Source organism: Colobus angolensis, unplaced genomic scaffold (assembly GCF_000951035.1).
Source record: "Colobus angolensis palliatus isolate OR3802 unplaced genomic scaffold, Cang.pa_1.0 Scaffold90, whole genome shotgun sequence".
In the NCBI taxonomy this organism is placed as follows: Eukaryota; Metazoa; Chordata; class Mammalia; order Primates; family Cercopithecidae; genus Colobus; species Colobus angolensis.
In genome coordinates this window covers 159,553-183,914 of record NW_012122932.1, presented here as the reverse complement: position 1 = coordinate 183,914, position 24,362 = coordinate 159,553, and the positions used below count along the sequence as shown (strand labels likewise).

At 45.2% G+C, this 24,362-nt stretch overlaps 1 protein-coding gene across 2 annotated transcripts in view; it reads right to left on the bottom strand.

Moving 5' to 3' along the window:
• Positions 1-24,362, bottom strand: part of SH3RF2 (SH3 domain containing ring finger 2) — a 159,794-nt gene that overhangs the window by 14,654 nt on the left and 120,778 nt on the right. The window contains exons 6-10 of one of the 2 annotated variants that reach the window (XM_011931469.1): positions 17,507-17,598; positions 15,388-15,558; positions 8,407-8,657; positions 4,447-4,805; positions 1,934-2,242 (exon numbers count right to left, since the gene is read on the bottom strand). In XM_011931469.1, the coding sequence (XP_011786859.1) occupies positions 1,967-2,242; positions 4,447-4,805; positions 8,407-8,657; positions 15,388-15,558; positions 17,507-17,598 (1,149 nt within the window). In that variant the 3' untranslated portion in view covers positions 1,934-1,966. Of the gene's footprint in view, positions 1-1,353; positions 2,243-4,446; positions 4,806-8,406; positions 8,658-15,387; positions 15,559-17,506; positions 17,599-24,362 lie in introns of those variants that run through there. The other variant, XM_011931470.1, reaches the window with a different exon arrangement.

Sequence of the window (24,362 nt, the reverse complement as noted above, 5' to 3'; positions counted from 1 at the left end):
TGCATTAAAGTGCCCACATTGATGGGCATGCAATAAATGGTAAATCACAACAATTAAGTTTAATGAGACTTAATGGGTTGTCTCACAGCTTTGCCCTCCCTTCCTTCCATTCTTCCTATCTTTCTTCCTTTCTTTCTCCTTGCACCCAGCCTTAGTAGCAAATGTTATTTATGCATTAAAGTGCCCACATTGATGGGCATGCAATAAATGGTAAATCACAACAATTAAGTTTAATGAGACTTAATGGGTTGTCTCACAGCTTTGCCTTGGCTTCCTGGGATGCCTCCTCTATCCTGATTACAAGGCTCTGACTGGCTGCTCCTGCTCCACGTCAGTTCCATCTTTGTGGGGTCATCTAGTTTTGCCCCATTCTTCATCGCAGACCCTGTCCTTTTCTCGCCCTGTCAGGGAATGTAAGGTTGCCCCACCCCTTGTCTCCTTTAGCCTCTTCCTTTGTGCTTTCCCTCAATCCTCTTTCACCCCTTATGGCTACTTTCTTTCCTCCATATTTTCTTTACCCTCCCCCTTTCCCCTCCTTTCCCCCGTTTTCTCCTTCAGCCTTCTTTGTGCTACCCCTTTTATAGCAGCTTTCCCCCAGGAATCACTCCCACCCCAACCTCGGGCTGCCATGTTCGCACTGATGTTATTGCCTTGTGGGTGAAACTGCTCATCTGCCCCAAGTGAGAAGAAAGCAGGGAAAGTCAGGAATGTTGCAATGCAAACAATATATATCCAAATATAGATTCTAACCCCAACCCCATATAAGGTTGTTTTTAAGCATGTGTTGCTTTCTTTTTTTCTTTTTTTTAGACAGAATCTTGCTCTGTCGCCCAGACTGGAGTGCAGTGGTGTGATCTCAGCTCACTGTAACCTCTGTCTCCCAGGTTCAAGATATTTTCGTATCTTGGCCTCCAGAGTAGCTGGGATTACAGGCATGTGCCACCATGCTCAGCTAATTTTGGTATTTTAGTAGAGATGGGGTTTCATCATGTTGGCCAGGCTGGTCTCAAACTCCTGACCTCAAGTGATCTGCCCATCTTGGCCTACCAAAGTGCCAGGATTATAGGCGTGAGCCACCGCTTTCTTGAAGAAAGTTGTGCTTTCTTGAAGTCAGACTATATATCTAAACCCCAACCCCATATAAGATTGTTTGTAAGCACGCTGTGTTTTCTTGAAATCAGACTATAGAGCCAGGATGAATTAATTGTCCATAATGCCATACATGGCCCTATCCACAGCCATATGCTTTCTGCTTATCTATCGCATAGAATTATAGGTGGGAAAACAGATCGAGAAGATTAAAGTATGATAATCTTTTGATATTTGGTACTCAGTGATCTCTCTGACCTTCTGAAGTGGAGCATACTCAGGAAGCTGACTCCTTCTAGTTTTATTGGATTCTCAGAATGTTCAAAGTATCCACCTCACACCCCTCGCAGAAATTCTCCCTTTGCAGCCAGGATTATGACTTTATAGAGGGAAAAAGATATGGCAGCTACTAGTGGCTAGTGTACAGGCCCCAGAAGATGGCAGAAGTTGTTCTAATGCTTGTTAAGGATACTGTAAGGTCAAAGAAGCAATGCCAACAATCCCACCATTGTCACACCCCTGCTGCAGCCCCCTTTAGGACACCACAGAAAGTCTACAGAGTAACACGGGGACAACAAGAGGCCACATACTCCATGCTGGGGCATAAGGTGGGCATGACAATTTTTCACTCCTTGGTCTGAGTAAGCGAGCCTTGAGGTATCAAATCATTATGTTTGAGTATTTGGAAGGCCACGCCATCTATCCTCCCACCCAGGGCAGGAATTCTTGCTCCCACCTTTCCTTCCCTGAAGGTAAAATAGGAAGAACAAGGACGCATACTCAAGTCCCCAAAGAATGGCAGGATGTCCTCAGTGGAGGCAGACTGTATTTAAATGCAATTCACCTCTTTGGGGTCTAGGAAAAGCCACCCGTAGGTTCATTTGCTGGGAAACACGGTCTGCGTGGCTGAGGCAGTGGACACCAGGGTTGTGGCCTTGCCAAGAGCTGACTTTCTCCGGAGGTCTGTCTGCTGTCCGGAGTTGCAGCCGCTTCGGTGGGCAAATAGGACGGTCATCTCTGGGCCCAGGGACGCTGCTTCAGGCTGGGATGCCTTGAGGGTGGCCGGCTGTTCAGGCTTTCCGGAGGTGGGATGGGAGGTGTAATGTTTGATGGGAGGAGGGCTGTAATTCTGAAATCTCACGGTTTTGACTTGCTGCGAGAGAAAGGAGAGGAAATGGACACAGGTGAGGTGGGAGATGTCTATTTCCCTATACTTGTCCCCACTTGAAATGCCTCATTTATGCATTCATTCTGCAAATATCTGTGCCTACCACAAGTGTCAAGTGCTACGATGGAGGAAGTACAAGATGCTGAGAATGCAGAGGAGCATCTAACAGTGGAGAAGCCAGGGAAGTCTTCCCAGAGGCTTTCAATTGAGAACCACAAAAGGATTAGGACTTATCTGGGAGAAATAGGGTAGGCCACCGCCTATGAAAACAGCCTGAGGCCAGAGGGTATGATCCCTTCTGGAAGATAAAAGAAATTTACCTTGCCTCTCTCCTCTCTACGTACTATTAAGGCCAATCTCAAGGCTTTCCTTTTCTTTGAGGCCTCTCTCCTGATGACTCCATTTAGAGATTTCCATAATGGCCTTATAAATCCTTAGAGCACAGTTTGCAAACTGGACACCTGCTGGCTGAATTTAGCCTGCAGAATGTTTGAGGGTTTGATCGACTTGCCAACACACAAAAATTGAGAGATTGCATATAAAAATCAGAATTTCATATGTCTTGTAAAAAAAAAAAATCAAAGCTCTGGCACACTGGGCCTATGCCTCATTCTGACAACAGCTGACTGGACCTGAGAAGCCGTGCCCCCTTTACATGAGATGCGAGGTCTCTAGTTTATGCCAATTCCCCCTCTTCCTCTTTCCTTTCACCTCTCCTAGCCTGTTATATATCTGCCGGGTACCTATAGGTACAGTATTTGCTTTAGCCAGTCTCTCTCTTAGGGCCTAATAAAGCGTTCTGTGATACTGCTCAGGAATGACATCTTTCTCCCATGTAATTCAATCCTAGTGTCCCCCACTAAGATCTGAGTTTCTTCATACTTTCTGACCCTCGTCATATCTAGCTAAGGTCTGGGCATTTATGAAATGCTTATAGTTGTATCTAAAAGCTTGGAATAATAGGCAACTGGGGCCTAGAAAACTCTGAATTATTTCTGTAATTCGGAATAAGAACTCAACCTTTATATCTGTCGATGCTTTTTCCAACGCCTTTCCCTATGAGCTTATAGCTTAGCAGTAAGAGCATGAGTTTTGTATCAGATCTGGATTCTGCTTCACACTTATGTGTCAACTGTGTGGTCTTGGGTAATGTTCTTTAACTTCATGAGCTGCCATTTCCTAATTTTAAAATGAGGATGAAACTAACTCCTATTTGAGAAGGTTGTTGTCAGGATTAAATAGATGGGACACATGAAATACTCAGCACCGTGTCAGCCAGCTTGTTAGTATTCGGTAACTGGTTAACCAATGGGGGAATCACATCCTCTTTCCATTGTGAGGGGAATGGACGATGATGGTGGAATGATGTTGACGGCAGTGGTGATGGAGGTGGTGATGGTGATGATGTGATGATGATGGTGATGTTCCATAAATTAAAAGACAGCAATAAGCATCACTTAACTTTCTTACTGCCTTCTCTTGCCACCATCCCTCCTGCTTCACAGATATTACTGAGAACATAAGCCTTTTACAAAAACTCTTATGTCTTCTAGTGGGAAAAGTCCTGAACTAGAAGTTAACAGATCTGACCTCTGCCACGGAGGTCACAATAAGGTAGTTGCAGTCATTATCATTCAGTGTCACCTCGATGTCGCTTACATTATCCTGTGTCTCAGTTGCCTCTTTTATACAATGCATAATTATGTGTCAAACTCTATGTACCTATGTAAGCACTTTACATATCTCATTTAATCTCCACTCCAATACTGTGTGGCCACTACTTTTTCTACCTCCATTTTACAGATTATGCAAAGTAAGTGTCTCAGAAGGGTGAAGTATTTTGACCAAAGTCACCCAGCTAGCAAGCAGCAGAGCTGGAATTCAAAACAAGATTTGTCTAATGCCAAAGTCATGCTTTTTTTTCAAGCCACTTTTGGGCCTCAAAAGATGTACAAAATATTCAGGAAACAGAAAGGCAAATCAGTAACACATGTAGGGAGGGCGTGGGTGATGTGGGGATGTTGGCCATGGCTTGGTGGGGAGTTGGAGGGGAGGAGTGTTGTGTGTGAGGATTCTTTCAAGGTTGCAATTTTGGTTCCTTGTTCACCAACACTAAAATCTCAGAGCTGAGACACTATGCATAGTAGGTGATCGAAAGAGTCGGGCCCCCAATGTCACTCTGATCCTACCTTTTCGATGCCATTTCTTGAGTTTTCTGGTTTCACCAGGATGGATGGTGGGGCAGATGCAGGTGGTTTTGGCAGAGGCTCACTCTTGATGGGGATTTCCTTGTCTTCTATGATGAGGGAGCTGGCTGCCGAGTGGATCCGGGCCTCGCTGCCCCTGCTGATGCACGTGAGGGCGGGCTCCCTGGCGAGGGCAGGCTTGGACCCCATGTCTACCACCATGGTCGAGGGGGAGGAGGGGACCCCCTGTGGCTGGTAGAATTGGAACTGCTGAGGCCGAACAACCTTGGTGGGGCTGCGTCTGAGGGAGCCTACCACGAGAGTGGGGATCCCGGACTGGATGGGTCTCTGCAGGGATCCATCTGGGGAATTATAGGACAGAAAAATCAGCAGCAGGGGCGGCTGGCAGTAGGTTGGATGGGGCTGGGTAAGCAGTGCATCCTGATATCCCAGAATAGACAAGTGCTTTCCTCATCTGACTGCACTCACTTTCTCTCAGGGTCTTTCAAAGGTGACTTTATTCTTTTTTTAGTGCTATTTGCTGATGCTGGCAGCAAATAGCTCTCCGGCTGAATGGTGTGTGTGTGTGTGTGTGTGTGTGTGTGTGTATGTGTGTATGTGCGTAGGGGAGCTGTCAGAAGGTATATTGCTTCCATTTGCCTTGTGATACACACACACACACACACACACACACACACACACACACACACACACACACCATGTGAAGCAGACACAGAGGCAGGCAGACCAAATAGGAAACAAATTACAGAGAGACAGGAGATAGATGAAATTGAGAAACACAAAGGACAGGCAACCAAGAAGAATGAGAAAGAGGAAAAGGAGAAAGAGGAGGAGAGAGGAAAACTCTGCCCAGCGACTTGCTGTGAAAATCCTAACAGAAGCTTTAGGCATGTGGCGGGTGGGGGTTGCTTTTTGTCGGGGGCTGCAGGGAGAAAGGGTGAGTGGAAGTAACTGTGATTGTTAGGCTAGCACAACAGCAGATAGAAGCAAATTTGGAAAGGTTACTCCACAGTTAGTGCTGTGAGGATGGGCTTTGCAATGTCTCATGACAGAGCATCTGGAATCGGACCTCCTCCTGGAGAGCCTGGGATGAGTTAAGTCACGTCACCTCTCTGTACCTTCGTTCTCTCATTTGTAAACTGGAGATAATAACAGTACATCATTGGGCTGCTGTGAGAACTGCATTCTATCAGGTGTGCAATGTATTAGGATAGTGCCTGGAACATGATAAATGCCGCATGTTTGTTAGCTCTTATTATTTTTGGGTAAAGGATTGCATATCCTAAAAATGCAAGGTTCAAGAGCTTGGTTTTGTCCCTTCCTGAGCTCATTCTTCTTCTCTCTCTCTCTCTCTCTCTTTTTTTTTTTTAAATTGAGATGGTCCTGTCTCAGGAAAAGGTCATTTCTTCCCCTCAAATTCTCTGGAAGGCAGGAGATCCCCATCCCTTGGACATATGTCCTGTAGGTGACCTGGGGAATCGGGAGTTCATTGCATTCTGTGGGGAGGTGGAGGAGACACCCCTAAGAAACACAATCGGCCATTTCTCCATAAGGGTTCCACAGCATTTAGAGAGCTGTAGGTTTTGTCCCAGCCAGAGTTGTTAGTCCTTTGTGACACTCCACAGACTCGAGTTTGAATCAAAGTCATTTGTGTCCAACACAGAGGGTCTGAGCCAAGGCCACGTTGGCATTGCGACTTCTTATCAAGCCAGTTGTGTACATGAAAAGCAGGACACTTGCTAAACACAGTCGGTGTCCTCAGCTGCTGCAAGCAAGCCAGTCACCATTTACACAAGTGTGACCTTTCAATTTAGACATTTATTTCTCCACTGACAGCCCTGTGGGGTTCACGCGGTCAATTCTCCCTGCCATTTCTCTTTGCTCTGGAGAGACTGATAGCTTGCCAGCCTCACCTTGGGAAAAGAGAGAAAGAGAAAGCCTCTGGGACCTGGGAAGTCAAGGCAGCACCAGGCAGACATGTCCTTAGGCTCTTGTAAATGTGTGAAAAATTGGCTTTATGCCTTATCTATTTATCTTGTCAATTCCTAATTTCCAAGAGATTTAATGCTTTCTTATTACATGTGCATACAATGCAAGCAGTCAGGGCTCCATGCCAATCAAGATTTTGCAAAGGTGGAGAGGGAGTATGTTAAGGAAAGTGTGAACAATTGCTTTCAGGATGCAACTCTGCATACCTAGGTGGTCTAGACTGAGTGTGAACATTTCTTCTTTATTTAAACCAAATATATATAGATACTAACAGCCCAGACTGGAGTGCAGTAGGAGATTGTAGCTCACTGCAGTCTCAACCTCCCCGGCTCAAGCCATCCTTCTGCCTCAGCCCCAAAAGTAGCTGAGACCACAGGCATGTGCCACCATACTTGGCTTGTTCTTTTGATATTTTTAGAGATGAGGTCTCACTATACTGCCCAGGCTTGTCTTGAACTCCTGAGCTCAAGTGATCTTCCCACCTCAGCCTCCCGAAGTGCTAGGATTGCAGGTGTGAGCCACACACATTCAGCCATGTATGAACATTTCAATCTTAAGTGAGTTCGTGCTCTGGATGGACCAAAGATGATCTTGATTGTAGTAGCAATGATAGTAATAAAAAATATTATAAAAAACTAAAGTTTCCTGACAGATTACTATGTGCCAGTCACTGTGCTATCAGCCATATATGGGTTGTTTTATTAAGTTAACCCTGATGAGGTAGTAATTTTTATTTCCCATTTACAGAAGAGTGAACTGAAGGCAGAAGAAGTTAGTCATTTTCCCAAGGCTGTTGTGGTGGGATTACTTATTGTGTGTGTGTGTTGTGGGGAGAGGTGGAGGGAGGTACAGGAAGGTGATGGAGGGAGGCATGGTTGAGTGGAATGAAGTGCCCAGAATTGTGGGACTGGTGGTCAAACAGGCTGTCAGATGAAGGCACTGGACAGTGAAGCTAAGATATGTGCTTTCTTTTTAAGGGGAGATCTTTCCTTAAAAAGGGGCATATTGTCCCACACGTTACCCTTCTGCCTTGACCAATCATACTGCGTTTTCATGTTAATTCATCTGTTAAGATCACAAGAGAGATTGCAGAGCTTAGTTTAATTCAGGGAACACAGAACAAATCATATTTACTGGGCTTGGCTTGTCTTCTTCTACAGAAGTATAAGAAAATAAAATCTTGATGTTTTGTAGAATAATTGGGTTTCAAACACTTTTTACAACGCCTGAAAAGGAAATCTTATGGAGAAGTTCACTATGTGAAGAGACAAAAGCATGGTTCTTGAGAATCGGTATGTATTGCCATGTGTGCAACGTGGATGTTATGATGGTAAAAATAAAGCAAAGTGCAGAATAATGCAGTGAATATTGTTAACAGGTGTGTGTATTTCCATCTATCTATCTAAGGAAGAGAACTTGGGACTCAGGGTTAAGGATATGAGGGAGATTTGCTTTTGTCCAGTTTGTATACTGTAAACCTTTTAAAAAAGTTCTATGCATTCATTACTTAAATAACATAGTGGGAATCAGGGGCTCTGATCACTGCCTCCTTAATCCTCATTTCCTACTCCCATGCCCTGCCCACCCACCCCATCCTTCTGTTTCTCTTGTGGTACCCACTGAGGGATTCCCTGTGGTACAGTTTGAGAAGCACTGACCCAGCAAATGCTTTCATCACTCTGTCTAAATAAGAGCCAGTGTCCACGTTGGCCATGTTCTAATTATGTGTTGGCACTCAGGGCTGCCATCACCCCAGTCATTCAACAAGCATGTATGAAGTAACCTAGGGCCATGACCTTGAGTTAGTATGACTTCATTCAATAAAACTCATCATTTGGGAATTGTACAATACCCTTTGCAGGGGCTTAGTTTAAAGCCAAGATCCTGTTTTTGCAAAAAGCATCCTGTGTACCCCGGGGTCAGATCCCCCATCACTTAGTTCTAGGCACGTACCTCTCTGCCACCACTTACTCTTTCTCATGCTGCTCCGCCCTTTCCGAAGAGACCCTTGTCCTAAAGTCCCAGGGCCGGCTGTGCTCTTCACGGGGTTGACTATGGCAGTGGGCACAAAGACGGATTTGAATGGACGGCTTTGCCGGGGATCACCTTCTGAAATGCTGCCTTGGGAGGACACAGAGGAGGTGGATAACGTCCATGTGGCGTAAAGACCAGGGCTCCGGGAGTCTGGAAAACTAGAGGTCTTTCTGGTTTTTTTTTTAAGAGAAGAAATAGAGAAAGAAAATGTTCAGTCAAGAGTCCTATTTAAAAACCTATCAGCTCCCAACCACATACCAAATGTGGCTACTTCTCACCTTCTTCCCACCCATACACACCCATTTTGTCAACTACAGGCTTAACTAAAGTTGGCCCCACCTCCCTACACCCAGATAACTGTGAGAGAAGGAAGGGGGGCTCATATCAAGGCCTTGGTGGAGTTAGAAGACTTGAATTTCATCCTTTTTCACTCCAGTTCTGATCATTCCTCACCCCACATCCCTTTAGCCCTTAAGCTCAGAACATAAGATCCTGTATGTGTTTATTTCATTTTACGGTGGCAGTTTCTCGTAGAGTCAGTGACTTTCACAAATTCCAAAGTCTTTGAAGGCAGAGATTTCATATGACTTATACCTCTGTGTTCTGCATATACTGTGAATCAATAAACATTTGTTAAATGGCTGCCATGCTGCTTTCAGCACTGACACGTCATTTTGGCTAAGACATACAGAGGGCTTACTGTATGCCAGGAATTGGCCAAGTGCTTCGCTCATATTTTCTCATGGGTTCTTTATAATAGTCTTCTAAGGTAGGTACTCTTAGTGCCACTGTTTTATCAATAAAAAAACACAAAGACTTACAGTTGGTTGCCCAAGCAACTACTTGAACCCAGGTCTAGGCTGGCTCTCTGTTCTTACCAGTGAGCTACACCACCTCCTGGCTAGTTGGAACATTCATCATTTGGTGGCAGGAAAAGTCCTTTATTCTGCCTGAAATAAATGAACTAAAGCAGCTGGTAGGCCCTACACATGCCTCCATAAGACTTTAATTCTTCAGCCTTGGGCTATGATTTTCAAGAATTGCATTAAAGTTTTATGAAACAACAACCCCTTATCCACTGTTTCCAGCCTGCAGCTCCCTGAACTCCATGGGGAGTGACTGTCATTTTACATGCCTTTCTTGCCCTTTTACCAACCCATTCCCAACATCACATTTCCTATTGAGCAGTCCATTAATCACCTTGTCACCCTGTTGATTAAGTAACCTCTGCTAATTTCCTGGGAATAACCAACTCAACTAAGACCCCAGCACAGAGATGCCAAGTGGTTTCCTTCTTACCAATGCCTCCAAGTTTTCCTTTAGGTCATTTACCCTCATTTCTCCTCTCTCTCTTTGTCTCTACTTCTTTTGATCGACAAAGTAATAATGTAGTTTAACAACAAGCCAGTATTGTAAAACGATAAGTAAGGCATTGTTTGTGGTCAATGCTGCCCAAGAAGTATATTCAACTAAATGCTCTAGGAACTGATGCTCGCAGCAAGGGGACTTCTACCCGTAGCTGTCTACCCAACCTGTCTGGTCCCCATTGTGTAGTCAGTGAAAATGAGTAGGGCCATTCATTAGAGACAGGTCAGGCTACATTCTGGGGACAAGGCCTGGGCAGTGGGGAGAAATCCCCAGCATTGGCTTCCATGGCAGAGTGCAGCTGATCTGCCTATTTTGAACAGAGGCCTCAAGGTGTTGGATGCTGCAAAGTGGATTGGAAATAGGAAAGACAAGTTCCAAAATTTTCCCAGCAGTAGTAGTAGTAGTAGCAGCAGCAGCAGCAGCAAGGGCAGAATACAGCTAATTAGGCCCACACCAGCCTTATTCCATCAGTCCCTTTTATGAATGACTGTTTATAGACCAAGGTATGACCTCATTTTTCTGAGCTCAACACTGAACTGGATTCCAGGAACTCCTAAATCTCAAGCCCCCCATCCAACACTAAGTGCCTCTATGTCTTTTGGCAGAAAGCTCAGCACTTATCTAGCACTTTCTTCCAATGTCAAAACACTTTGCTATCATTTTTAATCCCCGTGACACCCCCAGACCTGCAGACATTATGATCTTTGTTTTCCAGATGGAGGGACTGAAAGACATTCTGGGCTTAGGTGGGAAGAGTGGATGTTGCCTCTGATTTGCTCCACTGTGCGCGTCCCTGCATCCTTTTCTCTAACTGGGATGTTAGCCCTTAAGAGCTGGCCCAATATTCAAAAAGGGCATCACAAACAGCAGCTCTGCTGTGTCCACCACTGGCAGCAGCTTCCCAGTAAGGAGAACAGTTGGACCTTGACAATTTTTGTATAGCTCTGTGTAGAGTTAAAGACAAATGAGTTGTGGCTCATTTGTCACTTTTCTCTACCCATAAGGCACCAGGTAGGCACATATGTCTGTGAAAGTTGCAAGAAAGAGGAAGACTCTGGCTAATTGGGCAGAAGGGAATTTATTAGGAGGACAGGAAGAAGAGTAGAAGACTTGGAAACAAGATCCAAGAAGGCTACAGGGAGCTCAACAGCAGGAAGAGTCCAATCATGTGCTGTGGCTGGTGCTCTCACTATGAATGGTCTTCAACTTTACCCACATCTTTTCCTCCCTTGTTCAAGTTTCCAAGTCCCAAGAGGGAGTGTCATATTGGCTGAGCCTGACCCTTAGCTGTGGTGATGAGTTGAGGAGGAGGAGGATTGCATTTCTTCAGCCTCTGAAAAGAAAGGAAACCTCTGCCTCCCACCAAGACTACACACAATAGAGGAGACCCAAAGGGATGTTGCTGCTATTAAAGAGGGATTTAGATGCTGGACAGATGAAAACTTGACAAATGTTCTGTATAACCTGAGGATCTGGGAAGAGGCAACATGGTGGCGGAGATTTAGCTGTGGTCAATAACAGCTGGACAGGTTGGTGTCATCATCTAGCACAGAGGGCTGGACCACAGAGTAGCACAACAGCCTTTTCCTCTCCTGGTAGCTGAAAGGCTCACTTGCTGACTCTTAAATTGAAATCCTAGCATTCTGGTCAATTATAATCTCTAGTTTATCCCCAAATTCTGGCTGGCTCAGTTCATTAGGGGATGATGTTAATAAGATCATAGGCTCAAATGCTCACATCTTTGGGCCCTGGCTATTTTATAAAAGGCTGCAGTATACACCAAGGGGGCTGGATGGCAGTGAAAAGCCATCACTACAAACAGAAGACAAAGGCTAGGGGGAAAAGGACCCAAACACAGAGAATCAAAGAGCAGAAAGGGGCCTTGCACATGTAGCTCAATCCACTGAGTTCTTACACAAACTTGCTAATAGTAGCAGAAACTCAGCTGACAAAGGACAATATTATTCATCCCTGAGACATGGGAAGAAGTAAACTTCCCACTAAGGAAAGGGTGGTTAAGAACAAGGGTTACCTGCATGCAGATAGACGGGCTGGGTATATATCATTCATGTCGGAGATTAGTGGGGATGGGAGCTTTTTTTTTTTTTTTTTTTCCATCAGAGGGATAATCAAGGAAAAAATATAAACACATTGAAAGCATTGATCCGTTGCCACCTAAGAACCCTCAGGAGCATATCCTCTAATATGCACTTGTTCTTCTTCAGGATGTTGGTTCCCCATACACAAAACCATGCCTCAGTGTTAGCAGCACCTCAATATTTGCGTATTTTCAGATTTCTTTGAACTGGGAGTGAGGGGAGAACTCAATGACAACCTATGGTGCTGAAACTCCATCCATTGCCTGACACGTAGGCATCTCACAAGGGGTGAGTAGAGATGCTCATGACTTGCCCAAGAGCACAATAGACTGACCTCGGTCAAGGAGAGAAATGAAAACTGGAGGTTTGAAATACACTGGGATGAAATTCTATACACACTCTACTTAGGATGACCACACAGCTTGATTTTCCCAGGAGAGTCTCAGTTGATACCTGCCCAAAAGTGTCCTAATTTGGATGATTAAGCATATGGTCACTCTTATTCTATTGAGTCTTTGATGGTGTAACCAAGATTTGGGACTAAGGCCTGATGGATAAGCAAACGTCCTAGTCGTAGGGATGGGCCCTGGGGAATTCATGTTAAAGCCATGGAGAAAACCTTTCATAAATTAGGGTAGGCATCCTCCTTGCTCCTCACTGTCAGTTCTAGGCCATTTCCCACCCTCCTCAATACTTCCCAGCTTTGACTCATATTATCAGGCTCGACTATCCACCACTCCACCTTCCTGCAGTCAGCATTTACTCTCCAAGTTTCTCCTCTCACTCCTTGAAGATTTCAGCTTCTGGCTTGTTGTCACTCTCTGGATACAACTCATCCCACCATGATGATCTCATCTCGTTTCAGGGTTTTAAATAGCATCTCAAGGCTGGAGTTCTCTCTTAAATGCTAAACTCATACATTCAGCTGCTTACCAACATCTTTACTTGGATTATTAAGAGGCATCTCAGGCTTAGTCTGCTGTGAACTAAGCTTTTACTTCCCTCCATACCCCAAAACACACTCCTTTTATGGAGCAGTCGCTATCTCATTTAAAGGCAACTCCATCTTCCAGTCACTCAGGGAAAACAACTTGGTCTCACCTTGGATCCTCTATTCTTTCATACCTGACATTTTATCTGTTAGAAAACCCTGTTGTCTAAGGTATATTCAGAATCTAACCACTTCTCCCTACCTCCACAGCTAACACCTTGGTTCAATTCACCATCACCTCTCCCCAGGATTATCGTATCTTCTTAGCTAGTTTTTCTGCTTCCACCTTTTCCTTTGTATAGTTTATTCTCAACCCAGGAAATAGAGGGATTCTGGTTAAATGTAACTAAGATTATGTCACTCTTCCGCTCAAAACCCAGCAACAGGCTTAAAGCCAAACCCCTCATTATGACCTAGGAAATTCTTTACGACCTGGCTACCCCATTACCAGTCTGGCCTCCTTTCTAATCTCCCCCTTGCTTGCTCTAATCCAATCCTGTTGGCTTCATGTAACCTCTGTCCTCCCGGTTCAAGCAATTCTCCTGCCCCAGCCTCCCCAGTAGCTGGGATTACAGGCATCCACCATCATGTCCGGCTAGTTTTTGTATTTTTAGTAGGGAAGAGGTTTTGCCATGTTGGCCAGGCTGGTCTCAAACTCCTGACCTCAGGTGATCCACCCACCTCGGCCTCTCAAAGTGTTAGGATCACAGGCGTGAGCCACTGCGCCCAGCCTACTACAGGACCTTTGTTTGTACTTGCTGTTTCTTTAGCCTGGACATTTCCCTCAGAGATCTACACAGCTTGGTTCCTGCCTTCCTTCTTACTTCTCAGCAAAGCCATCCCTGACCAACCTAAGTAAAATGTAACCACCCCCAACAATCCTATCATCCTTTCCTAATTTTTTTGTTAGCCAGTATAATTAACACATCATATAGATTACTTAAATATCTTGGCTTTAAAAATATTCGTCTCTCCCACTACAATGTACGCTCCTGTAAGCAGGAATTTTGTATATTTTGTTTACTGGTATTTCTCCAGTGCCTGGAAAAGTTCCTGCCGTGTAGTTAGCACTCAATATTTGCCAAATAAATGAATTAAAACATCAATTGTAGACCTCAGTTTACCCTTAGTTATTTTACAACTTTGTAACCAATTTCAAGAACTTTCCTTTGAAAGGAATAGCTATGATCTTTCATCCCGACTTTCTGCCACATGAAGAAATCTTTTTATACAACCTTAGATCTACGAGGACTCAGGCCGACTTTGCCTGCACTCTTTCTAAAAAGAGAGTCCACCATCTCACCAGCTAGCCTGGTTGGAAAAGTCATCTATGCACTAGAAAATGCTGCCTTTTATTGAACCAAGATGTTCTTGAACATCTTAGTTTACTGAACCAAGACCAGTTGCATACACTGGTCCACTCTACTGCCCCCTCTCAGAACAAATTTACTTCCCTATTTACACAGTATATTACGATCCCTCCGCCCCTTGTCTTCTACAGGTTAAATAATCCCAGTTTCTTTATCGGTTTCTCCCACAATGTAGTTTGCTGTCTCCTCACCATTATTGCTGCCCTCCTCCGCACGCAGCGCCTCACCTAAATGAAGGTCCGCAAAAGTGGGCATATGACTAGGTCTGACCCCCACAGAGTACAATGGGGCCCTTTCCCTGTGATTGTGACCCTCTGGTATGTCATAAAGACAGTACTTGATGTGTGGTGGTAGCCTCACTGCCTTGAGACAGGGTTTGCTTGGGCTGATGTGGGGTGGAGGCAGGAGGAGTCATGGATAGTTTTGGGGTCTGGGTGCATTTGTGGCAGTGGTATGAGGTGGCAAGACAAAGAGGGGATCAACGACATGAATAGTATGCCTCACAATGTAAAAGATCGGGAAAAGCTGTGAGGGAGGAGGCCCTGCAGCGTGACTAGCATTTCATCTTGGGTGTGGGGGAAGAGGTCGGGGTCTGAGTTCATGGAAACTCTGATTAGGGGTCACTCAAGCAGCCTGAGAAGTTTCCCAAGGTGCTCTGGGGAAGTCATCTGACCACATTTTCCCATCACGCCACTAGATGGAGCATTGGGATAGAGGATGTGAAGTGGGGTTCCTGGGATTTGTGCAGAAGAAAACCTGACATCCAGTTCTTGAGCAAGTTGCTTAACTCTGCACACCATTTTCATCTGGAACATAATATCTACCTTACAGGATTCTTGGGCACAGCCAGTGAGCTAAGAGATACAAAAGTGCTTGTAAGCTGTGAAGGGCTACAAAAAAGATAACTAGTTTTGCTATTTTGTTTAAAAGAGATAGGCGAGTTATAGAGCAAAAAGCACTTTCTTGGCCTGTTTGCTGAAAGAGCATTGGGTCCTCCACCAGTTCAACCCACCAATGGCCCCTGGCCTAGGGTGGCCTGAGCTCCCAAAGTCTGGGATTGGAGGTGACGCACCTGAAAATGGGGATGACGTAATTGTTTGGGAAGATGCCGACTCGCCCGGTGACCAAGGAGACGCCCCTGAGCCAGCCGTCCTGGCACTTCCCCAGGACCCTGACACCTTCTCCCTTTTGCAGGTCCAGCTCATCGGGTCCATGGGCTGAGTAGGAGTGCAGGGCTACAAACCTGGGAAGACACAGAGAACTGGTGAGGAAGGAAGATGTGCCTGATGGGGTGCATAGAGCGGGGGAATGGTGGAGGGAGACTGCCCAGTGGTTAGCAATAAGAAACTTCTTGGCCGAGCGGGTGCAGTGGCTCTCACCTGTAATTCCAGCACTTTGGGAGGCCGTGGCAGGTGGATCACCTGAGGTCACGAGTTTGAGACCAGCCTGGCTAACATGGTGAAATACCATCTCTACTAAAAATACAAACAATTAGCTGGGCATGGTGGCATGCGCCTGTGGTCCCAGCTACTCGGGAGGCTGAGGTAGGAGAATCGCTTGAACCCAGGAGGCGGTGGCGGCTGCAGTGAGCCGAGATCGAGCCACTGCACTCCAGCCTGGGCAACAGAGTGAGCCTTTGTCTCAAAAAACAAAACAAACACCGCCACCCCAAACAAAAACAAAAACAACAAAGAACCTTCTTAACACAGAAACCTGGACATGTAAGGCAGATAAACATGGAACACCTTTGTTGAAATAGTGGTGGAGAAGGCCAGGTCCCTGCCTTCATCTCCACATCATCCTCCATACAGTGCACAGCAGCAAATCACTAATTTAGGCCAATCTCGGCACTTTAACCATGGGGAAACAGGCCTCGAACAAGGAAAGGAGTTTGCAACAGGAATTCATGTCAGAGACGAGCCTCAAACCTAGAAGGTGCTGCTCTACCTAGGATGCTTTTGCACTAGTGCTTGCTGGGTCCCCAAGGAAATGGTGGCAGCCAGCAAGGCTCAGGGGAATAAGAGGTCGGCGTAGAGGCCTCTCTGATCCAGAAAGCAGGGACATGTTTGACTCCCAGGAGTGGCCTGAGGAGCCAACTTAATGTAGGCAGGGAAGTAGACGTTGGGAAGTGGGAGGCAGAGGGTAAGTTTTGGTTTTGGCACCCATGGGAATCCTGGCTGCGTGGCGGGACTGTGAAACTGGCCTGTGTCATGGCAGAAAGTCCTCAACTTAGAGCAGAGACTTTGCTCCCTGAAGTCCATACAGGAATCAGGCAGGTAATATCCAGGTATGAGTCACAGGGGTAAAGGCAGTCAGGACGGCTGAGGCTGTGGAGGTGAGAATAGCTACCTGATCCAAGGCATTCAGGAAACAATCCATTGGTTTGCCAGACTCAGAGGTCACCAGTATATGGCCCCCAGGCATCTCAGACATCAGGAAGCCCTTCCAGACTGCAAGGACTATGAGACACTGGAGCATTTTATCAAAGGAAGTGGGGGAGTGTTCTCTACAAGGTTTTTTTGTTTTTTCTTTCTAAAATGCTATATTTAGTTTTTGCTGATTACTAAAACAACATCTATTTATGACCCAACATTTTGAATCTAAAGCAAGACAATAGAAATTGCTCAATACCAATCTCCCAGTGATGTTGTGGTATATAATCTTCCAGTCTCTTTCTACTTTTGTAAAATAATGAGCTAAGAGTGATGTGGTTTGCTAATTTGTGTTGTCTTTTTTTTTTTTGAGACAGGGTCTCACTCTGTGGCCCGGGCTGGAGTGCAGTGGGATGATCGTAGCTCACTGAAGCCTCAAACTCCTGGGCTGAAGTCATCCTCCTGCCTCAGCCTTCTAAGTAGTGAGGAAAACATGTGCACAACCATTCCTGGCTAATTTTTAAATGTCTTTGTAGAGATGGGGTCTCTCTATGTTGCTCAGGCAGGTCTGGAACTCCTGGGTTCAAGCAATCCTCCTGCCTCAGCCTACTGAAGTGCTGGGATTACAGGTGTGAGCCACTGTGCCTGGCCCTAATTTCTGTTTTTCACCATTATTTCACTTGGAAGTGGTAAAGGAAGGTGACATATTGTCTGTCTGGATGGGATGGTTTGGGAATGATGATGCTAGATCACCACTGTACATGGTAAAGATGACCCCTTTGTGCTAGACTGGGGTGAAGGGATGAGCCTTTTACTCACATGTTTGCTGAGAGGTGTTGCTGGGAGCCAGGCAGACTGACCATGGCTGTGCAATGTCCTGGAGAGACAGGTGCGGGGTGATAAGTGCTGACCTGCACAGACAGAAAAGACAGCCAAGCAGAACCAGTGAATGCCACAACCCAGGCCCACAGCAAACAGAGCAGCTACACAGAAAGACCCGACACAGCTGAAAACCAACAGCCATGCCCGGTGCCACCCATTGTGCGTCCTCTCAATGGTTTGTGGCTGTGGGCACAGGGAGGTGGGGAGGAGCTGGTTTATGGCCTGCTGGGGTGGCATACCAGGACTGCATTCCAAAACACTGCTCAGATAGGGTGCAAGATGAAGAGCTGTCCAATTTACAGTCCACAGGGCACTAGCAGGCTCCTCCTCCTGTCCCTCTTCCTATCCCACCCATCTCCCTCTATGAAAACCTGCTCTTGGAAAATGAAACAGTGGATAATATTGATTCAGAACTGAGCGCTTGCAAGGCAGTTTGAAATGCTTTGTAAGTATCAGCTAAGTTAATCCTTATTAAAGGAACTGTTGTAATCCCCATATTTGGATGAAAAACTGAGACAAAGACAGAAAGAAAGGTTACACAATTAGTATGAAACAAAGAAAATCTAAAATCAGGCAGTCCAAGTTCTGAGTCCATACTCATTATCGACTATTGCTGGAATTACACACACACCCACCCACACACACACACACACACGCCTATCCAATGAGTTACAGAAGTTGAATTTGAATCCCTTTCACTTTTCCAGGATAAAAGAGGAAACAATAATGATAAAATGATAAAAGCTCCTGGAAGGCTGGGCTCAGTAGCTCATGCTTCTAAACCTAGCACTTTGGGAGGCTGAGATGGGAGGATTGCTTGAACCCAGGAGTTCTAGACCAGCCTGGGAAACATAGTGAGACCCCATCTCTTTAAAAAAAAATTAGCTGGTTGTGATGGCAGGTGCCTGTCATTCCAGCTACTCAGGAGGCTGAGATGGGAGGTTCGCTTGAGCCTGGGAGGTGAAAGCTACAGTGAGCCATGATGGTGCCACTGCACTCCAATCTGGGTGAAAGAGTGAGACGCTCTCTCAAAAAAAAAAAAAGTTCCTGGAAACTGCCTACTATCCTAGGGCTTTGGCAAACATATTGCCTTGCTTACTTTCTTCTGAGCACATATCACAGATTATGAGTGTTTCCTTGCTAGACTGTAAATTCCATGAGGGCGGGGACTATGTCAGTCTGGTTCATCATTGTATTTCTGCATGCTCAATATGTAATTGTAGCTTAAAGAACAAAGGGATGAGTAAAGGAATGAATGAAAAGGTCTTCCTACCTAGTACACCAAGGATAATGGAACCTTCTCCATGCCATCCAGAGTAAATACATTCAGTCTTTTCAGTCATCTGTGATGGTTACACTGTGTGTACCTTTTTAGGACTATGCTGTTGTGGGTACAACTATTGTTTGTGTATTTGTGTTTGTGCAGGTGTGAGTGCATTATTAAATACATATGTCCCTTTGTTTTGAGCAAATGTGTATGTTTGTGTTTGCTCAAAGCCCATGTCAATTCAGTATACATGTGTGATGGCATTGGGCCATTGCAAATCTGGTTTTGTTCACACATGTGAACATGTGTGAACATGGATTGATGTGTGTATGCTGCATGTGCTGCGTGAGATTGCAGACACAATTGCTTAATGGATTGTAAATATCTGTAGGAGATTCTGTGTGTATGCACGTGAACTCTAGAGGTGTGTACAGGTATGCCCACCATGTAATTTTGTACATGTGTCTGTATCAATGATTGTGTAAATGTATATGTGGTCATGTATGTATTTGTGACAGTCCAAAGATCAAGGTGTAGGATCAAAAAACCACTTTAGTCAAATAATAAGTGTTGGTGAGGAGGTATAAAAATGGAAACCTTTATACATTGCTGGTTGGAATGTAAAATGGTACAGCCTCTTTGCAGAACAGTCTGGCAATTCCTGATATAATTAAACATAGGATTACTATATGACCCAGTAAATCCATTTCTAGTATATGCGCAAAAGAAATGAAAACATGTGTCTACACAAAAACTTATAGAAATGTTTCAGCAGCATTATTCATAATAACCCAAAGAGGGAAACAACTCAAATGTCTACTCATTGATGAGTAGATAAAGAAAATACGGTATAACCATACAATGAAATATTATTCGGCCATAAAGAAGAATGAAGTATTGATACATAAGAGAACATGAATGAACCTTGAAAACATTATACTAAGTGAAAGAAGCCAGACACAAAAGACCACATATTATTTGATTCCATGTATATGAAATGTCCAGAATAAGTCAATCTACAGAGGTAGAAAATAGATGATCATTTCCAAGGGTTGGGATGATGGTGAATATAAGGTGATAGCTAAAGGGCACAAGGTTTCTTTTTGAAGTGATAGAATATGCTAAAATTGTAATGGTAATGGCTATACATCTGTGAATATACTAAAAACTTCTGAGTTGTATACCTTAAATGGGTGAATTGTATGGTAGGTGAATTATATCTCAATAATAAAGAATTAAGAAGAACGAAACCATTCCACAATCACCCTCCTGAGGTACTCTTAGCACTACATAAAATGTTCTGAGTTTGTAATCAGATATTGTTACACTAGTTCCTTCAAACAGACATGACAAGGAGCTGGCTTTGGGCTAGGCTGCTCCTTGCCTATGACTGGGGAAGGTAAACCCCTACAGGGTTTATGTTTGTGGAAACTGTTGAAGCACTGATTAAATGGGATGGACTTCACTTAACACTCTTGGATTTCCAATATTATGTTTGAGTAAAGGAACTGCTATCCACAAACACCATTAATCCTTTAGGGAGGGGGAAGATGCCAGAATGCAAGGCCATCTTCCATTACACTAGGGTCTGTCTTTTTACTTCTCTGGGCCTTTATCTGGGGAGGGCATGTTTCCCCCATTTGGAATAGTGAGCCTGGCCAGGAGAGTAATCTGTGGGCTTGTGATGGAGTTATTTCTAATAGGGAATGGGAAAGGATGTTAGTTTCTCAGGTTTTAAAGTGTCCTGGAGGAGAAGAGAAAGGATGACATGAGAAGGAGGAGGAAGGAGACAATGAAGAAGAGGGGTGAGGGGGAGATAGTGGAAAACCCTGAGAATAGAATAGGGTAAAACTAGAACAGAGATACTGTGGGAGAACGGTAGCTCCAGAGGGACAGAGTGAGGAAGGAAGGAGAAAAGAGGGAGATAAAAACAGTTTGAACAGGCCATGTTGGAAAACAGATTGGCCATTTTTTATAAAGTTAATTATACACTTTCCTTACCACTCAGCAATTGTACTCACAAATATTTACTTGAGCAATGAAAACGTATGTCCATACAAGGACCTATACATGAAAGTTCAGAACAACTTCATTCATTTTAATGAAACACCAGAAACACCCCAAATGCCCATCAACTGGTGAATCACCCGGCAAACTGCGGTATCACCACAGCGTGTGCTCCTCAGTGACGCGTGCAACAGCAGGATGAATTCTAACATCGCCCCAAGTGAAAGATGCAGGGCGCTGAAGACTATATACTATATAATGCCAATTATATACAATGTTTAAAAAAGAAGCCATAACTATAGTGACAGAAAACAGATTAGGGGTTGCCAGGAGCCAGGGTGGGGAGAGAGGATTGATAGCAAAGGGGCACAAGAGAGCTTTTTGAGATGATGCAGACGTCTGATATCTTGATGTTGGTAGTGATTACATACTGTATACGTTTACCAAAAATTATTGAACTGTATACTCAAAATGCTTAAGTGTTATTGTATATAATTAAACCTCAATAAAGCTGTTAAAGAACGTGAATACATTATCTAGTTAAGGCCACAGGAAATATCCGAGCGACCTTAGCTTGAGTCAGCTCGAGGTCTGGAATTAGTCAGGAAGGGGGCGAGAATCACTCAGCTTCATAGAGGGCAGCCAGCAAGTAACCCTCATGGTAAGGGGCCACCTGAATAGGAGAGAAACCAAGAACAGGAACCTATGGATCAGAGGCTCAATCAATAAGGCAAAGGAAAAATGAACGAATGAATGACTGGAGAAACAGGCAAAGAGAACAAGATAGACATAGGCAGAGAAGAGAGAAACTGGGTGGGAGAGAAGACAGGCAGAACAAGACAGAAAGGAAGGCCCCACCCGGTAAGTGAAGACAACCAGACAGATGGCTAGCTTCTGAGGAGGCAAGTCTGCTCCTGTCACTGGGATCGAAGAAGGAGGCCCAGCCTTTCTGAGTGAATGGGCCTGGCCCTGGTTCATTTCCCTGGGGTCAAGTGTGACCTCAGGTGCCCATGCCACAAGGGGTTTGTGAGGCTGGATGGGAGGTTCTCCACCAACTGATGTTCCCTGGCACAGGGTTCCGAGTCCTGAGTATGGGTGTGTGGGTGTGGTGGGGAAGGGCATTCTTGCTGAAATCTAAACACATTTTTTCCCTCCCTTTTGAAGGAAATGACTCATTTAAAATAAGTCTTTATCAACCACAGCAGAATCCACAGCTATATGGCTTCTGGGAATTTCTAGGTCTTCAGGTGCTAAGTGAGGGAGGAAGAGGGTATGAAGCCTCCTGGCACAGAGTTGCTGGCAATGCTCTGCCCTGCTGGTCCTGCTGCCTTCACCATCAGCCACGCAGGTATAGAAAATGCAGCTACCTCTTAGGAGTCCAGGGAGGAGGTCTAACTTAGGACTCAGGCCAGTGGTTCTACCATCTACCAGGACCTGTGATCTTGGACAAGTGGTTGAATTCTGTGGATCCTCCATTTCTTCAAAATCTATAAAATGGGGCAACGATGGTATTTCTCTTTTAGAGTTGTTATGAGGTTTAAGTAAAACAATCCATGTAAATTATTTAGCACAGGATTTGACACACTATAAGTGCTCAATAGATACTACTTATTTTGATCTGCAAAGAGATTAGTTACTGCGTAGGGTGGAGACAGAGTGGGTGGGGTACCTCTTATGGGACAGCCTGGCAAGGTCTTGGACTGAAAGCAGGACCCAAGAATGTGGTGGATATGGGGAGGAGTGTCTGTAGCAACCTTGCTCCTGTCTTCTAGCAGAAAACCTCCCCACTTTTCCAAATGTAAATTTGTTTTCCTCCATTCCGTGCTGTGGCTCTCAGCTATTTCCTCCAGGGCTTTGCCTTTTGGTAACTTGGCGGGTATGGGGTGACTGTCTTCCCAGCAGAGTGTGAACTACTCTAGAGCTGGTTATGGTGCTATACCTGGTATTCCCCAAAACTAACAAGGGCCTTGAACCTACAGGGTTCACTCAGGGTTGAGAGAAGGGCTACATTTTAGTTTATTTTTTATTTTTTTGAGATACTCCATCTTTGGATACTTGCTTTGTCACCCAGGCGACAGTGCCATGATGCAATCACGGCTCACTGCAGCCTCAACCTCCCAGGCTCAATCGATCCCCCCCGCCTCAGCCTCCTGAGTGGCTGGGACTACAGAGGTGCAACACCATGTCCAGATAGTTTTTTGTATTTTTTGTAGAAATGGGGTTCTACCATGTTGCCCAGGCTGGTCTCCAACTCCTGGGCTCAAGCGATATGCCCTCGGCCTCCCAAAGTGCTGGGATTACAAGCGTGAGCCACTGTGCCTGGCCTAGGGCTGCATTTCAGAGAGAGAAAATTAGGTATTGGTGGTTTCTGTACCCACCACTAGGGACAATCTGGAGCTGACCATCTGACTATAAAGTTAAAAGCTCGTTCCCCTCTATAGACTCAAAACAAGTTAGGAGCCACATTTGGTAATTGCTGTGTGTGGACCTTCTTGGGTCCTAGGCACTGTGCTAGGCACTGGGGTTACTGCAATAAGCAAGACACACAGGGCTTCATTCTCATGTGGAGCTCACAGTGTGTGCCAGGAAGCTCCTGTAACATACGTGTAACGTACTCATACTCAGTGACACCTACGACTATGCTGTGTGAGCCTGCGCATGTTGGGGTCGGGGAAGATCGGGATGCTCTGGGAGCTAGCAGGAGAGGCTTGCCTGGACCTCCAAGGGCTGCTTCACCTCACATGCTAATTTATACACGGGCCCCATGGTCATTATGCCCATTTTTATAGATGGGGAAACTGAGATAAAAAGATTTCACAATTTTCAGGAAGTGGCCAAATGGGTGGACAGCTTGATGCCAGAAGCAAGGACCCTAAGCTCAGAGTCCTTTCTGTAGAGCCCAAGGTTAACATTTCCAGATCTCAGTGTGGCTGAAGGGGTCATATAGAGGAGGCATATGTGTTTATGTTCGTGGACAGGAACCACCATTCCTGTCAGGTGTCCCTAGTCATACAGAATAGGTCTGCAGGCGGGTGGGATATGAAGCTGTTTGTGCTTATTTTTCTTTTCCTTTCCCTGGCAGGGCAGAGCTGAGGGAGTCAGAGCTCCAGTTGCCAGGCGGCTATCAGCCCTTCACCATCTACGGCTGTCTCAGGGCCAGCCCCACCTGCAACCCTCCCTGTTCTTGATGAGCAAGGAGCAGCCACCCAGAGCTATTTATTTGTCCTGAGAGTAAAAACACTGTCTGAGAGAGAGAACTCATTTATGAGCTGTCAGCAGGTCCCTTTAGGTTCATCTCAAAAATACTTTTTTTTCCCGAAGTACACGGCTAGGTCTGCAGGGGCTATATTGCATAACGCTGGGAAGACTACTGAATTTACACTTCCCAAGGAGTCAGCAAAATTTGGAAGATCCTCTGTGATCTGCTCCCGTTTTGCTCTCCAGCCTCACCTTTTTCCATTCCCTTCCCCCCCCACTTCAGTGGGTCTTTTCTTAGTTCTTTGAGCAGGCCACACCCAT